Here is a 16,282-nt window from a genome sequence, read left to right on the forward strand (position 1 = left end):
AACTAGTTTTAGGCCGTATGATGTTCAGTGTTTGCAGTTTAATGTGTTTTTATTGCCTGTTTCTACTGTAAAGCACTTTGTGTTTTTTCACCTGTGAAAGCTGCGGTATAAAGTTTACTTACAGGATGATTCTGGATATGACTTTGATAAAAACTGAAACCCAGAAATATTTAAGACCCTCTGACATTTACTGCTGCTATCAAACATTAAATAAAACCTACTTTATTTACTGCTGATGATCATTTAATTAAATATGTTTAAAATTTTAAGCAGCCATCACACATGACACTGTTTATGTTATAAATAAAAGACTGATTACAGATGTACTCACAGAGCTTTGTTGGAGGCTTTGACCACTGGCAGCAGCCTCAGAAGAGCCTCCTCTGAAGCAGAGTATTTCTGCAGGTCAAACTCATCCAGATCTTTTTCTGATGACAGTAAGATGAAGACCAGAGCTGACCACTGAGCAAGAGACAGATAATCTGTGGAGAGACTTCCTGATCTCAGGGACTGTTGGATCTCCTCCACTAGAGAACGATCATTCAGTTCATTCAGACAGTGGAACAGATTGATGCTTTTCTCTGCAGACAGATTCCAACTGAGCTTCTTCTTGATGTACTGGACTGTTTCCTGATTGGTCTGTGAGCTACTTCCTGTCTGTGTCAGCAGACCTCGTAGGAGACTGTGATTGGTCTGCAGTGAAAGACCCAGGAGGAAGCGGAGGAACAAGTCCAGGTGTCCATTTGGACTCTGTAAGGCCTCATTCACAGCACTCTGGTAGAAGTGTTTCTCTACAGATTTTACTTCTTTTTCTGGTTTTTGTTTTCGAAACAATATAGACCATGTGGACGTTGTTTGTTTCTGTTCCAGCAGATTGAGTCCAGAGTTGATGAAGGTCAGATGGACATGAAGAGCAGCCAGAAACTCCTGAACACTCAGATGGATGAAGCAGAACACCTTGTCCTGGTACAGTCCTCTCTCCTCTTTAAAGATCTGTGTGAACACTCCTGAGTACACTGAGGCTGCTCTGATATCGATGCCACACTCTGTCAGGTCTGATTCATAGAAGATCAGGTTTCCTTTCTGCAGCTGATCAAAAGCCAGTTTTCCCAGAGACTCAATCATCTTCCTGCTCTCTGGACTCCAGTGTGGATCTGTCTCAGCTCCTCCATCATACTTGACCTTCTTTACTTTGGCCTGAACCACCAGGAAGTGGATGTACATCTCAGTCAGGGTCTTGGGCAGCTGTCCTCCCTCTCTGGTTTCCAGCACATCCTCCAGAACTGTAGCAGTGATCCAGCAGAAGACTGGGATGTGGCACATGATGTGGAGGCTTCGTGATGTCTTGATGTGGGAGATGATCCTGCTGGCCTGCTCCTCATCTCTGAATCTCTTCCTGAAGTACTCCTCCTTCTGTGGGTCACTGAACCCTCTGACCTCTGTCACCATGCCAACACAGTAAGGGGGGATCTGATTGGCTGCTGCAGGTCGTGTGGTTATCCAGAGGCGAGCAGAGGGAAGCAGGTTCCCCCTGATGAGGTTTATCAGCAGCACATCCACTGAGGTGGACTTTCTGGGGTCAGTCAGGATTGTAGCTTTGTGGAAGTCCAGAGGAAGTCGACACTCATCCAGACCATCAAAGATGAACACAACCTGGAAGTCTTCAAAGCTGCAGATTCCTGCTTCTTTGGTTTCAGTAAAGAAGTGATGAACAAGTTCCACCAAGCTGAACTTTTCCTCTTTCAGCACATTCAGCTCTCTGAAAGTGAATGGAAATATGAAATGGATGTCCTGGTTGGCTTTGTCTTCAGCCCAGTCCAGGGTGTATTTCTGTGTTAAGACTGTTTTCCCAATGCCAGCCACTCCCTTTGTCAGCACTGTTCTGATTGGTTCATCTCTTCCAGGTGAGGCTTTAAAGATGTCTTCTTGTCTGATGGTTGTTTCTGGTCTGGCTGGTTTCCTGGATGCTGTTTCAATCTGTCTGACCTCATGTTCATCATTGACCTCTGCAGTCCCTCCCTCTGTGATGTAGAGCTCTGTGTAGATCTGATTCAGAAGGGTTGGGTTTCCTGCTTTAGCGATGCCCTCAAACACACACTGGAACTTCTTCTTCAGGGTGGATTTAAGGTTACGATGACAAACAGCAGCTGGAAGTTCTGAACAATAATAATAATAAAAGTACAACTTCAACAATCATATTTTACAAAATGCTGATGACAGTTTCTGAGCCACTGAGAAATGACTGAACACACTGGTGTCACAGGTGTCTCATTTATCTAACAGCTTAAAACCTTAAGTAGGAAATCCTCTTACTGCTCTGCAGACGGTCAGCCAGCTCCTGCTGCTTCATTCTCCTCAGGAAGTCCACTGTGATCTTCACAAATGCCTCTCTGCTGCTCCTCTGCTCATCATCCTCCCTCTGAAACTCCAAGCACTGGGGCTTATTTGGATTCAGAGCCTTCTGGATCTTCTTCAGCTCGGTCTTCACAAAAGTGATGATGTTGTCCTCCAGCAGCTGGAACAGGATACTTTATGAATGAGCCACCACTCTGAACTTCAGTCTCCACAACAGCCACTTCTTTACGATCAAGGCGCATATCATCCATGATCGCTTCACCAATTATAAGTTTGACTTTATCTGATTAACTGAGACATTCTCCACAACTCCACGATCCCAAAACATTGATTCTGTTCATATGAATGCAGCGATTTCAGTGGGAGAAACATTTCGATGTTCAGAGCTGAACTACCAACGGGTTGATGATCGAAGCCAGAAACTTGGAGATGTTTCAGGTGACTGAGTTGATTGTACAGACAACTGGTCTTAAAGGTTCACTCTGTTTACACATACAGATCAGTATTTAAGGTTTGACTCTCATCATCCACGGGAGCACAAACTGGGTGTCATCAGGACGCTACAACACAAAACAAACACCATCCCCACAGACACAGCAGCCAGGGAAGCAGAAGAACATAACATCAAGAAGGTCCTGAGTAGGGCTGCTCAATTAATCGAATTTTAATCTAAATTACAATCTGAGCTTTCAACGATCATTAAAAATGACTGAGCCGATTATTAGCACCTCCCTCGTGCTTTACTCTCACGCTGCTCTGTGTGGTAAAACGAGCGCACCTCTCTGCGATTCGAACACGCATCACAACAATTAAGAGGACCCGAGGGAAGCTCGGAAAGCTAAGCATAAGTTATTTGGAGAGGATAATGGCTGCTGAAGAAAGAATGCCGTTGGTTGAGAAGAGAGGTAAAACGACTTCAGTGGTGTGGAAACATTTTGGGTTTGCGGAGTCAGACATGAATCGAGTAGACATATTGTGTAAACTTTGCTACGGTGTCGTAGCTGCACCACAGAGCAACACTACAGATTTATTCAATCATTTGAAGACCGCTCACAACGTGACAAACGATCAAACAATGAAGGAGCAGCAACTTTAGCTGACGTACCTCAATGTCAGTTTGATGCAATTGTGCATTGTGTGGCTACACAGCTTGCCTTGATGTTTGGCTATTTGTATGCATAAATATTGTGCAGTATTTTGAAGTTTGCTAAACATAGATGTTTACATTTTTACATTTATTTTTTATATTGCAAACATTTGCACTGTTATCAGTATTTGCAGACTATTTTATATTATTTTTTGACAATCTTTAAAGCCATTATTCAATACATTGTTAAATAAATATCGTCAAATAATCGAGATCTCAGTTTCAGTGAAAATAATCGTGATTATCATTTTTGCCATAATCGAGCAGCCCTAGTCCTGAGTAAATATGAATGCTGGTTTGAGGGCGGAGTCAAGGAGGCCATTTACATGAAAAGGGAAAGACCATCTCTGAATGGAGGAGGGGCCTAAGGGTACATCTGTCACCATCTTACAATGCTGTGATTGCAGCCATTCCCCAACTCTCTGTGAATGGGACTCATGGCCATTGATCAGTGGTTGTTGATCAATGGTCCTGACAATATGCGTACCAATGATCAATGAACTGACCTCACAGTCCATTGTTCTTTCAGTGCTGCTGGTTTCAGTCATTATACAAATGTCCTGTTTTTAAGGGTGGAAACCTGCAGTCAGCTGAGACTGAAGACGTCAACTGATGATGATGAAACGTTTCTCCCACTGAAAACGTCCAGATGAACAGAATCAACCTTTTTGGGATTTACTTACCTGGATGATTGAGCATCAAGACACAACTCTGTGACTTTTCTCAGTTGAATAAATCCTCTCCTCCAGGTTTGTTTACATCTACCAGCCCTGTGGCTCTGCCCAGGGACAATAATCTATGTGAGAGGTGGAAAGTCATACAGGTGTCTGCTCCTGCCTTCAGTTATTTTTAATCTACTGTGTGTCAACTGGCTGAACCTACTCCATCTGTCTACGATCCCCCTAAACTCAACAATGACTTAGTGATCTATCCATTCTCTGACCAAACACATCCTGCTGCAGGATGTTAACATAGCAGCCAATGATGATCCCACTCACTGTGAACAACACATTTGGACCTGATTTGCTGCTCTGGTTTCCACGTGAACTTTGACTGCTGTCACCAACTTGAGAGGCTCTACAGAAAAACTGGACTTGTCCACAAACAGATGTATAAAAATCATAAACTACATTACAAGGACAGCATTGCTCAATCAACTCTAATTACTATGGCCATGTTTTCTCTTCTAATTAAGGTACAGACACTCAAACTTGCTGCTTTCAGTGAGAAGTCAAATGTCTGAATATGAGCTGGAAGCTGCTGAGAGTCCTCCTCCTTCCCATGGGGTTTACTTTCTCTACTACTTTCACTATAAACACGCCCCTTTCATGCACCTGCAGAGGGCCACCAGCAGATGGAGCTGTCTTAAACAAATCCATTTGGATAGTTAGCTGTAGATGATTTCCTCAGTATGATTCAAGGATTTTGAGTTACTCTTTAGATTTATTTAAACTCTTATATTGTGCAAAAGTGTTGAACAACCCATGATTTCTCTGTACTTTTCATAAGAGCAGCCAGACTTTCAGCTAGTTTTTCTTTTGCTCTCCAGGCTTTATGAAGGTGTGTCAAAGTTGTTCTTTGGCTGCTTTTTAAATCATTTTCAGTCCTCGTACAGGAACCTTCTTCAAGCTAAATCCAAGTGTGTTAGACCAGAGTTAACTTGATATGTGTGGGTGTGTAACTCTTAGAAGCTGATTGGCTGCTTTTTATGGGGGCTGGGTCTTTGGAAAGTGAGCAAACCACAGTTTTAGTAACACACCCTGAACTGCACACTTTAACAAACAACATGAGATTTTAACAATAATGTAAAAATCCTGTGATTCATTGTTATTAAGCACAAACACATCTATGGCCCCGTTTCCATTAGTAGCTGCTCAGATGGACTCACCACAAGTCGCCACGACTGGACTGGATCCACTGGTTTCCATTACAGTTGAGGACCACCTAATGTGGTCGTCTCAATACAGCCCAGTGTCAACTCACATCATTAGTAAGTGCTAATGCTGCTAATTTCCATCATATCTGTCATTGACAAAGTTATCGTAGAAACAGTTATTCAGCTTCATTCCCACTGATCTCGACTACAAACTGTTTCACTTTGGTTTTGTTTAAAGCCTCGATGTTTAAAAACGCTTTCCCTGTGATCACATTTGCACCGTCTGATTTCAAAGTTTGTTTCTTTTGGTCATTTAGTCCACAGAGTCCTTGGTGTTCTGAAAGGGACCTATAAACAAATGTATTATTATTAATATTAATAATAAAGTAGTTGTTGTACATGTACAGACCATAAATATGGAGTCCAGCTGTGTTTGATGCTGCTGGGCAGACTGACCACTGGGAACCTCTGAGCTCTGCTGGTCCACTCTGTGGAGGAACCATGGACACACACACACACACACACACACACACGCAATATATGAATTTAGCCTCTAAAATCTGTGTTCAATCAGTGTTGCTGCTTCCCTGTGTCTGACCTCACGTATGTGCTTCTGAAAAGAACCGTTAACATTTCCGTAAACACTTTTAAACCTGTGAAAATCCTTTTTAGAACAGTTTAAGCTGTTATATGTTGAACTCTTGGCTGACATCATATTAAATGCTGTGGATTCAGAATCTGATGTCACTCAAGTTTACATGTGTGAAGGCAGACGAGTCAGTACTTTTGGTAATACAGTGTAAAGTTGAATTTATTGATTGATTTCCATGAACAGCACTGTGGTTCAGTGTTGTCCTGATGGAATCTGATTAACAGCAGCCAGTATGATCCAGGCTTTAGCTGCTGGGTCTCTGTGTGACCTCTCAGACTGTTTAACAGATCAGACACAAAGAGAATCAGAGCAGCTCTTTAAAGACAAACATGAACCCACTCAGGTCACACTTTCCCCACAGATATGAGCATCACTGTCCTCAAACAGCAAATGACCAAGTCTAACATTTTCATCTTTTCTCTTTCATTGTTTTCTTTTTAAAAAGGATTTACCAGTGCTGTCAAAATGAACATGTAGGGTTAGGGTTAAGGGGTTAGGGGATTAATCTGTTATCATGATTAACCTGATAAAAATCTTTAACACAATTAACACATCTGGAATGCAGAATGACTCAAAATCACTGAAATGTTTCTATCAACGCACTTCGTGCAGTTTGTCCAAGTAGAGCTCCCTTTGCACACGTGCAGATGGGCAGTACATGTGTTAGTGACGGGCAGCTGAACCAATCAGTTCAATATGGAAGATGATAAACGCACACTGGCCTCTTGATGGAAAGTTTGAGTATATTAAATAAATAACAAGACGGACCAGCCGACCAACATGAAGTATTCTGCACATTGTGAGAGAAAGAATTTTCTTTTCACCAAGCACTTCCAGCTTAAAGTATCACAATAATGCAAAGCACTGATGACACAACTGCCAAGTGGACAAACTGCAGACCTGTTAATATTGTTAATAACAGAGTTGTGGTTCCTCATGTCAAAGACTTGAAGAAGAGTGACAGAGTGTGTTAGACTGCTGCATGATCAGTGCCACCTCCACAGACTTGTGAAGAAAATGATTGTTTTACAGACGGGCTCAGATTCAGGATCAGCTGAGGAGTTTGTGCCGTTTGCTCATGAAATGAAATTTGATTAGTATACATTAAAAATGAATGATATTTAATCGTGATTAATCAAAATTAATCCACAGTTACCCTGTGATGAATCTGATTAAACATTTTAATTGTTTGACAGAATTAATATAGATTATATATTAGTGTATGTAGGTTTGTTACAAAGTTGTATTTCATGGGAGAGAAGCTGAGTTAAAAGATCAAAGAAAAGTATTCAAATTACCTTTGAATTGAAGCATTTAACATTCTTTGTGTTTATTCTGCATTTACTTCATTATATGGTGTAAACGTCTGTTACAAGCTTAAATATAAAGTTGAAAAATGTAATTGCAGCTATTGATCAAGTAATTGTGATTAATCACGATTAATGACAGAAAATTGTGTGATTAATTAGTCATTTTTTTAATCTACTGACAGCACCAGTGTTTACTCTTGTGCCTCCAACTGTTTTTACGCCCTTTTGACACCTTCGTGGTCAAAAGTGTACACGCACAAAATCTACAATAAAATCCTCATGCAACAATAGGACAGACACACAATCCATTTATCTCTTTGTCTCAAACACACACACGTGTATTCAAAGCCTTGATTTGTTCATATTTCATTTGTTGTGTTTTTATCTGCAGCGTTTTCAGTGTTGGTGCATTTTACACCAAAAATGTTTCCATTGATGAATCAGATTGATATGAATGTGTTTCACACACATCCATACAAATCACTCCCTGGTGGTCACATGACTCTATAACATAACAGGAGTCATGTGACAAGAGTTTCATGCTGTGGCCTAAAATGTCAAAATGGTTGAATGTGGTGGAGTAAAATGTGGAATATAAAGTACTTTTCTTCAATATGAAATGTTTGCAGGGCCTGACAGGAGGTGGACGGACGCTCTGATCACTTCCTGTTTGCTGAAGTGGGTTTTCAGTTGTGTGCAAACCAAAGGCTTGTTTTTAAGACACAGTTTAAATGGGATTGAGGGAATGACGTGTTTGCACTGCAGTTTATATCCAACAACATCAAGCAGTTTAATCAAAGAGTTCATGTTACTAACAGCTCACCTCTCTGCAGCAGACACAGGCTGGACTTTAAAATAAATGGGTTCACCTTTAGACCGGTCACTCTGTAAGGACACAGAGCTGGGTGGAGGTCCAGGTGGGTTCCTGTGAATAATGATGGAGCAGTGATGTGAGTGCTGAGCTGTGACATGGAGAAGAGTCATGGACAGTTAGAGATGGTCATCTCACCTCTGAGCTTTGGTCTGGCTCTCATGTTCCCCACACAGAGTGCTTTTAGAGGGAGGGACTCCCTCCTCTCTGTCCTCACACTGATCCATGCTGCTCAATTCACATCAGCTCACACACACTTTCTACCTTCACCTGCAGAGGAAACACAAATCATTCATGTGCACATCAACTGAAATCCTCCTTTCCATCATGTTTGCTGTCCAAATATCAGCTGCTTCTTTCCTGCTTCATCTCAGTGTCAGCTGAATGCAGTCAGACAGCAGTGTGAGGCAGAGGAAGCTGCCATCAGCTGCTCTACTATCAGTCCACTAGATGGAGCCGTGAAGCACACACGATGCATTCACTGACACACACTGATTCACTGGTAATGAGAAGCTTCTTCCATTCAGTAATTCAGTGAGCTTCATCAACCACCAACTCTGCTGCTGCTCTCATTCGTGGACTCTGATCACAAACTAAAAGCAGTTTTTTAACCCGTGTCTTGAAGGGTTCTTAGCTTTAGCTTAGCGTTAGCATGCTATGTCACTAGCTTAGCGTCAGAGCTCTGCAGGGGTCTCGTGTGTAAATATTCATCACAGTGACAGTAAAGGAGGTAAAGGGCTGTGACGTCATCACGTACGCTGCGTCCTCTGTGGACTCTGAGTGAACTCACAAAGTACAAACTACAAGTGCACAAACACGAACGTAGCTCAGAGTGACGGACACACTCGGCCTCGTTGGTCCAGCTGTGAGTCCGTTACCGTGAACTATGGAGCGGCAGATTTGTGCTGAACTAAGCTGCACACAGCTGATGTTAGCCAGGAAAACATTACACACTTTAATGGAGAGACCGGAAATATAAACACACACAGTTTGTTGTGTGAAGAAATCAAACATGAGCTGAACAAACACTAAAGTTCCTAAAGACAAACTGTTAAAGGAGGAAACAAAGCAAACTTACAGTTTCTTCACACACCAACAACAAGCTCCACTGCACGAAGTTCAGGAAGTGAAAGTAAACTTTGAGCCTAATGCGGCGTTTGAGGACACTCGGAAGCATCGATACATTGTGTGCTGCGTTCATGTACACCTCGGAAATTCCCAAACCTCTGGCAGGTCGTGATTTATTCCTGCTTGATATCCTGTTTGAAGCACAAACATCCGTCACATCTGTCATCACTTTGTTGTTCTTCTTCCTGCAGCGTTTGAATATTTCAGCACTAAACTGATGTTTCTTCAAAGCTCATTTCAACCTGTTGAAGTCATGAATGAAAGTGCAGACTGAGTGTAAGAGCCAAAGTGAATGTTTATGTTTTATTTGTTATGGTGGTGCAGGTGTTGTTCCTGCACCACAGGTGATTGCATGGGGGCGTGGTCACATGTTATTTACCTGATGCTGGCGTTCTCAACGGAGAAGTTAGTGTCAGTGGGGTTTTGCATGTTACACAATATTCAGACAATAATCACATTACCTTTCAGTCCCGTTCTCAAATGATATAAGTTCATAGATGCGCTATTTGGTTTGAATGAAGCAAAAAGTTTGTTGTTTTTGTTTTGGAATAAATACACAAACACAAGTGGGGCTCAGTTTGGCTTATTGGAGACGAGACACAGCTCAAACCAACTCAGCCGGCAGCAGCTTTATTTGTGGATGGAAGTCGCAACACTGAGAGTGGATCGCATGATGTTTAAGGTGTGTCATGTGACATGTTCAGTATTGTCACACATGTCTAGATTGTCCCTGATGTCATAACTGCTCAAACACTGATGATTATATTTGAAGAATTATTACTGATGGCAGCAAAGTTTGAATGGAGCTCTCTGTCTGTGCTGATTTGTCGGCCTCTGGAGGTCAACACACAAACTGCATGATGTCACTGTAACCACCACAGTGACAGGAAGTGTTTGTAAATGATGAAACACTGAAATTAGGCTAACGGCTGTCATTAGGCTCACTGATAGCAGTGCTGATGTGTTCATGTCAAACACTGGCTCAGGTCAGACTCCTTCATCCTTCTCTAGAGTGAGGCCACCCTCAGACCCACAGGGTGGCTTCATCAGCAGCTCATTCTCTAAACTCCATTTACAACTCAAATATATTTCAGATTTCTGAGCTCTGCTTTGAATCTGTGCCAGCTGACATCACAAAATTCTCATGAGACTCGACACAAGAAATAATCCTGACTGACTTTATTTAAGACTCAGAACAGGAGACAAAGTTCAGCCAGCAGCACTGAGACCTGATCCTGAACCCTGAAGCCCTACGACTCATTTCAGCACCACCTGAAAACAAAATCCTACATTTGTGAGCCGGTGTGAGAAAATCCAAGGACACAAACTGAGAATCCAGGCTGTGCACAAAAACAGCCATACAAGGACACATTTAAGGACAAGAGGACTTTGCAGCATCAGGTCTGTTAGCTGGGCTTCTTAAATGAGATGATGGATGTGGATCCGTCTCAGCAAGCAGCTTCTTCCTCTGTGGATGTCCACGAGCATCAGTCCAGCTGCTTTAGCCTAAGAGACCCAGCAGAAGGTGGAAGAGGAGGAGGATGGATCAGTGTCTGACACCCTGTGATATCGAATCCCAAGAGGACACAAAGCAAAAGAAAGTCAAGCGCTCCCTAAAATCAGCATCTGATCACAAGCCTGCACGGGCCAATCACAGCTGGAAGTTTCCTGGATGTGATCTGGATGAGCAGCACTATGTCAGAAAAATTGCACTTGGTGTCATTGAACATCAAGGAGACAGGACGAGATTAACAATTGTGTGTGTTTGTCTGCACATGTGGGGTCCTCTGCAGAGACCATGTTGTGGAGTCTGACAGCAGTAGGGAGGAAAAACCTGCGAAACCTCTCGGTCACCCGTGCTTGGTGTAAATTCAATGATTCAAGCTGCAGTTGGTCGTCATCTTCATTAAAAAATAAATATGAATAAATGATAACAAAATAAATAAATAACTAACTGTAACAGAGACTGATGAAGATTGTAACAGAGTCCAACAGTCTGCAGAGGCCACCACAGTCCACCGTCTTCACATCACAATTTCAACATGTCTGTGACGTCTCCTTGCACTTGTACTCATGCCTTGATGAACAAGTAGGTAGAGTTCAAATGTGGGTTTTCAGTGAGTTTATAAGTACAGTTTACTGTTACTGCTGCTGTTTGTGTTTTGTCAGGTTTGTTTCATGAATATTTGTCAGACAGAAGAAGGTGATATTCCAACGGAGCTGAAAAGCAGAGCCGTCGATGCCTTACATTTGAAGAGCAGAGCAGCAGAAGAAAAGCTTTGACCCCACTGTGAGATGGACACTGTGATTCATCACCTCCACCAGCAACACACTGACCTGCATTCATCCATAGATGACACTCAGGACTCTGGTTCCACAGCTGTTCTTGTTCACAGCTGCATCCAGTTAGAGAGGAAACTGTATAATGCAATGATGATGTTCCAGCGTTATGTTGTTGCTCCTCCTCCTCATGCTTACCTGCCACAGTTTAACTCCGCCTCTCAGACAGTCATGTCACCTGATCTGCATGTTTTGCTGTAAGATGACGTCATCTTGATGTTGACGAGGAGAAAAACTAGTTTTGTCCTGCAGATGGCGATCCTGCAACGTGTTCAGAGAGCCGACACTTTGATGATGCTGCTCTACTCAACTTACTTTAGCCTGGGTTGGACTCTATATGAGCAGCTTCCACTCTGATTTCACTGTTAAATACACTTGTTTGATTTCACTTGTAAAAGTTGAAAAATAAATATTTTATTTGCATTTATTTGCAAAATTATTTGTTGTTACATTTTATGAGGGTTTTTGATTTGAGGGATGAACTGTTAAGGTGGAAAAAATGAATCAGCTTAAAATAGTGGTGCTTTAATTCAGTGCAGATGTATAATGTAATTTAACATGCTGATAATGGTTGTAGTGGGCTTGTAATGTAAATGTGTCTGATTAAATGTGACATTAATGGTGACGCTGCATAAACCTGATAAAACAGTTCTATTAGTGGGTCTGTGTGATCAGCATCAGTGGGTTAAGGTGAGGCCTTGACTAGTAGAACGTCATGTTGGTGTATGACAACCAGAGATGGGCAGTAATGTGTTACTTGTAATGCGTTATTGTAATCTGATTACTTTTTTCAAGTAAAGAGTAAAGTAAGGGATTATTATTGCAAAAACAGTAATTAGATTACCGTTACTTTCCCGTAGGAGCGCTGTGTTACTGCGTTACTAAAACGGTGATTTTTTTGCGAGAAAGTCTCATGACAGTGACGTAAGCGAGTGTGGCGTTGGTGACAACAGCTGTGTGCAGATCAACAATGGATAATATATCGAGTGCGGGAGAGACAATAGTAGCACCTGTGGAGGTGGGGGCGTTCCCCAAGGCGTCCTATCAGCTGCCAGGCTGACCTGTTAAAGGGGATGGTGAGCGCAGAGACGGGAAGGCGACGCACGAAAGGCGAGCAGGAGGAAAAGAAATGCGCACAGCCAGCATAGTGGGAGGCGATGCAATCCACAGCAGGGCAGGGGTGTCCCTCTGCCTGCATCTGGCGGTGCTACAACGGAGGCCGTGTTCAGGTGTGGAGTGGGGCGGGACTGTGCGGCGACGCGCTGTCAGGAGGAGACAGGTCTGCGACAGGAGCCCCGCCCACTTGTTCTTCTGGCCGGCGTGGTTTCCATCCCCGAAGAGAAATTCCTCTCCTGTCTCAGATAAAGAACATCTGCCCGCGTGTGGCTGGACTGTGGGATTATGGGAATTTTAGCATATGGAAACATTTGTTTAGCCTTTGTGTTGACAGTGCAGAGTTATTTCTGCCGGCAGGGTTTTTAGCGTGTTGAGACTCTTTTTATTGTATAGACTATATATAAACTGTATCTCTGGTTGTGTCTGTTTCCATGGAAATAAATGGTGCGTTTAAGGCCAACTTAGTGTCTGTGCCCTGAGCGTTTTTGAAACTTTTAGTGTCCATGAAGGTCTCTGCTGCCGTAGATCCTCTGAACTGTGACAGAGGTCTCACTCTGGAGGAAACTCTCAGCACTTTCCAGCAGCTCCTCCATCATGGAGAATGTTCTCTCACTGTAACAGGTGGAGGAGAGGAAGCACAGGTGGATCCTCTGAGGAAGAGGAGCGTTCCTACAAAAACATGATCACATGACCAGAGGGGCGTGGCCTTCAGTGGTACTAATAAAGGAACAGTCCACATGTGACACTTTGAAGGCTCATCTCCAACAAAGCAGACCTGTGATCACTTTAACTCAGTATGATGGATTGTTTGGATTTGTCTTTGTTTCTCTGGCTTTTCTTGTGTGTCTTTGTGTGTTGGATAGAGTCATGTGACCTGCCCAGGGACGACACATGAGCAGCTCAAATCTGGCAGGTTTCCATCTTCTGTTTTTATCCTGATGCCCATGAACATGAACTCTGTCCCTGTCAAATAAATCCAGATAAAAACAGCCGGTTACATTAAATCAGATCCAGTGTTGTTCTTCTTCTGTGGTGTTTGTGATGGAGCAGCTGCTCCTGATGTGTGTGAAGATGAAACCTGGGCTCCTGCAGCTTTCTTTGCTACAGAAAGTTACATTTAAGATATTTAATGTCACATACAATGAAGTTTAGGACTCATTTAAACCAGCATGAACTAACAGTTGTATCAGGAAAGGGAAATAAATGAGATGTGAACACCAAGAAATAAGTGAAATGATGATGAAGAATGCAGAACTATAATTTAACCAAAACTAGATCCCCCAGAAACATCCTCAGAAATCCAAACCTTGTCTCTAAGACCCAGAAGTAACACAGTAACACTAGACTGTGGATCCACCACAGCCCTGCAGGACTGTTTGGACAATATGGTCTGGAGTGTATTCACAGAAGGAACAGACTTGGAGGGCCACACATCTGCTGTACTCTCATACATCTGCACTGAGAGTGTAACAACAACAAAGACAAAGTGTTCCCAAAGCAGAAGCCATGGCTCAACAGTGAGGTGCAAGCTCTACTGAGAGCAGCGCCTTCAGATCAGGAGACCAACAAACCTACAAAGAGGCGTCTAATCTAAAGGCATCAAAGAATCCAAACGCAGATTCAAACAGCGCATCGAGGAACACTTTAACACAAACCACTCCAGAAACATGTGGCAGGGATCAAGACACTCACTGGCTACAAGGACAATCGCACACAAACAAACTCCCGCACATCACCTCACCTGACACCATGAAGCAGTTCTTCACCCGCTTTGACCAACAAAACAGTGACACCAACACCTATCCTGCGTTACAGAGAGGGACGACGCCCCCATCCAGCTGGAGCAGCATCAGGTCAGAGCCACACTGACAGAGTCTATGTGAGGAAAGCAGCTGGTGCTGACGGTGCAGCCGGTGGAGAGCTTAAAGCCTGTGCAGACCAACTAGCAGAGGTTTCACCACCATCTTCAACCTCTCACTGCTACAGTCTGTACAAGGCAAACAGGTGAACAGAGGACGCCATGATTACAGCTCTACACACAACCCTCACACATCTGGACAGCAGGAAACACGTACGTGAGAATGCTGTTTGTGGACTTTACCTTCAACACAGTTCAAGCCCACAAACTGGTTCATAAACTCAGCAACTTAGGACCCAGCAGCTCACTGTGCAGCTGGATACTGGACTTCCTGAGCAACACACCCCAGAACGTCAGAATGGGAGCCACACCTCCTCCACCCTCACTCTGAACGTGTGTCCTCAGTCCCCTCTTATACTCACTTTTCACCCATGACTGTTCTCCAGTCCACACCAGTAACACCATTATAAATGTGCTGATGACACCACCATCATAGGACTGATGGACAACAACGATGATTCAGCTACAGAGAGGAGGTTCAGCATCTGAAGCAATGGTGTGACGACAACAACCTGCATCTGAACACAGCCAAGACCAAGGACATGATAATCGACTTCAGCAGAACAAAGCCATCTGAGAACTCCACCCTCTACATTGATGGAGGAGGTAGAAAGGGTGGAGAGCTTCAAGTTCCTCGGAGTCCACATCTCGGCCGACCTTACCTGGTCCACAAACATCTCCCACCAGGTAGGGAAACACAACAAAGGCTGCACTTCCTCAGGAAGCAACATCAAGCCCCAAAGCCTGCTAATTAATTTCTACTGCTCCACCATCGAGAGCCTTCTGACCTCCTGCTGCATATATATATTATGAGTGATTAAATATATATATTTAATGACCTCTCTCAACAAGGGCTCATTAAATTCATCCAACTTTCATCATTCATTAAAAAACATATTTATGCCGACTATGTGGTGCAATGCAAGAACAGTAGAGGTGAATGGATGGATAATACAATCCAATAATAAATTGTCATGTAATAACTGCAGCTGTCAGCAGGCGCAGAGCAGCTGAACTAGAACAGCAGTCGTACATTTATTTACAAACCCCACGTGTACAGGGCAGGATGTGCAATGGTCCAGGGGAAAAGGGGCAAAGTCCAACACACGCTCCGCTCACTCACTCCTCTCGTATTTGTTTCCAGCACACTCACTCTCACTCCACTCCACTCCACGCCACCAGGGAAACAGATCGGGGTCACGGACGAGTCCGAGAACCTGAGCACAAGAGAACTGCGGTCAGCATAAACAGAGTAATCACACGACAAACGGGGTTTATCGGGGCTGTACTGACGAGAGTAAGTCCACCACCCAGCGAAGAAGCCTTTTGAGCCTCAGCTTAAACAGCCCAGGAGTCCAGGTCATCAGGTAGATTCACGGCAGGTGCGTGGGCCAAGGGCGGAGCCCAGCTGAGCTCCGCCCAGGCAGACAGGTGAGAGACAGGAGAGAGAGACATATAACCATAGTAAATTCTTTCTTCAGGTTTAAAGTGAGATCCTGCTTTAAGGGCAGCTTCATCTGCTGGTAATGACAGATGTTTCTAGTATATCAGGCTTGGCCAACATTACAG

At 43.4% G+C, this 16,282-nt stretch overlaps 1 protein-coding gene across 1 annotated transcript; it reads right to left on the reverse strand.

Annotated features, from left to right (window-relative positions):
- Positions 1-327: 327 nt before the first annotated feature.
- On the reverse strand, positions 328-8,408 carry LOC120438536 (protein NLRC3-like). The gene is made up of 5 exons (XM_039608909.1): positions 8,350-8,408; positions 8,164-8,265; positions 5,788-5,866; positions 2,314-2,515; positions 328-2,147 (listed from the first exon to the last, which is right to left on the reverse strand). Exons 3-5 carry the CDS (start codon positions 5,788-5,790, stop codon positions 328-330), a joined length of 2,025 nt encoding a protein of 674 aa, XP_039464843.1. The 5' UTR covers positions 5,791-5,866; positions 8,164-8,265; positions 8,350-8,408.
- Positions 8,409-16,282: the final 7,874 nt, after the last annotated feature.

The sequence above is a fragment of the Oreochromis aureus genome, linkage group 3 (genome assembly GCF_013358895.1).
Source record: "Oreochromis aureus strain Israel breed Guangdong linkage group 3, ZZ_aureus, whole genome shotgun sequence".
Classification (NCBI taxonomy): Eukaryota; Metazoa; Chordata; class Actinopteri; order Cichliformes; family Cichlidae; genus Oreochromis; species Oreochromis aureus.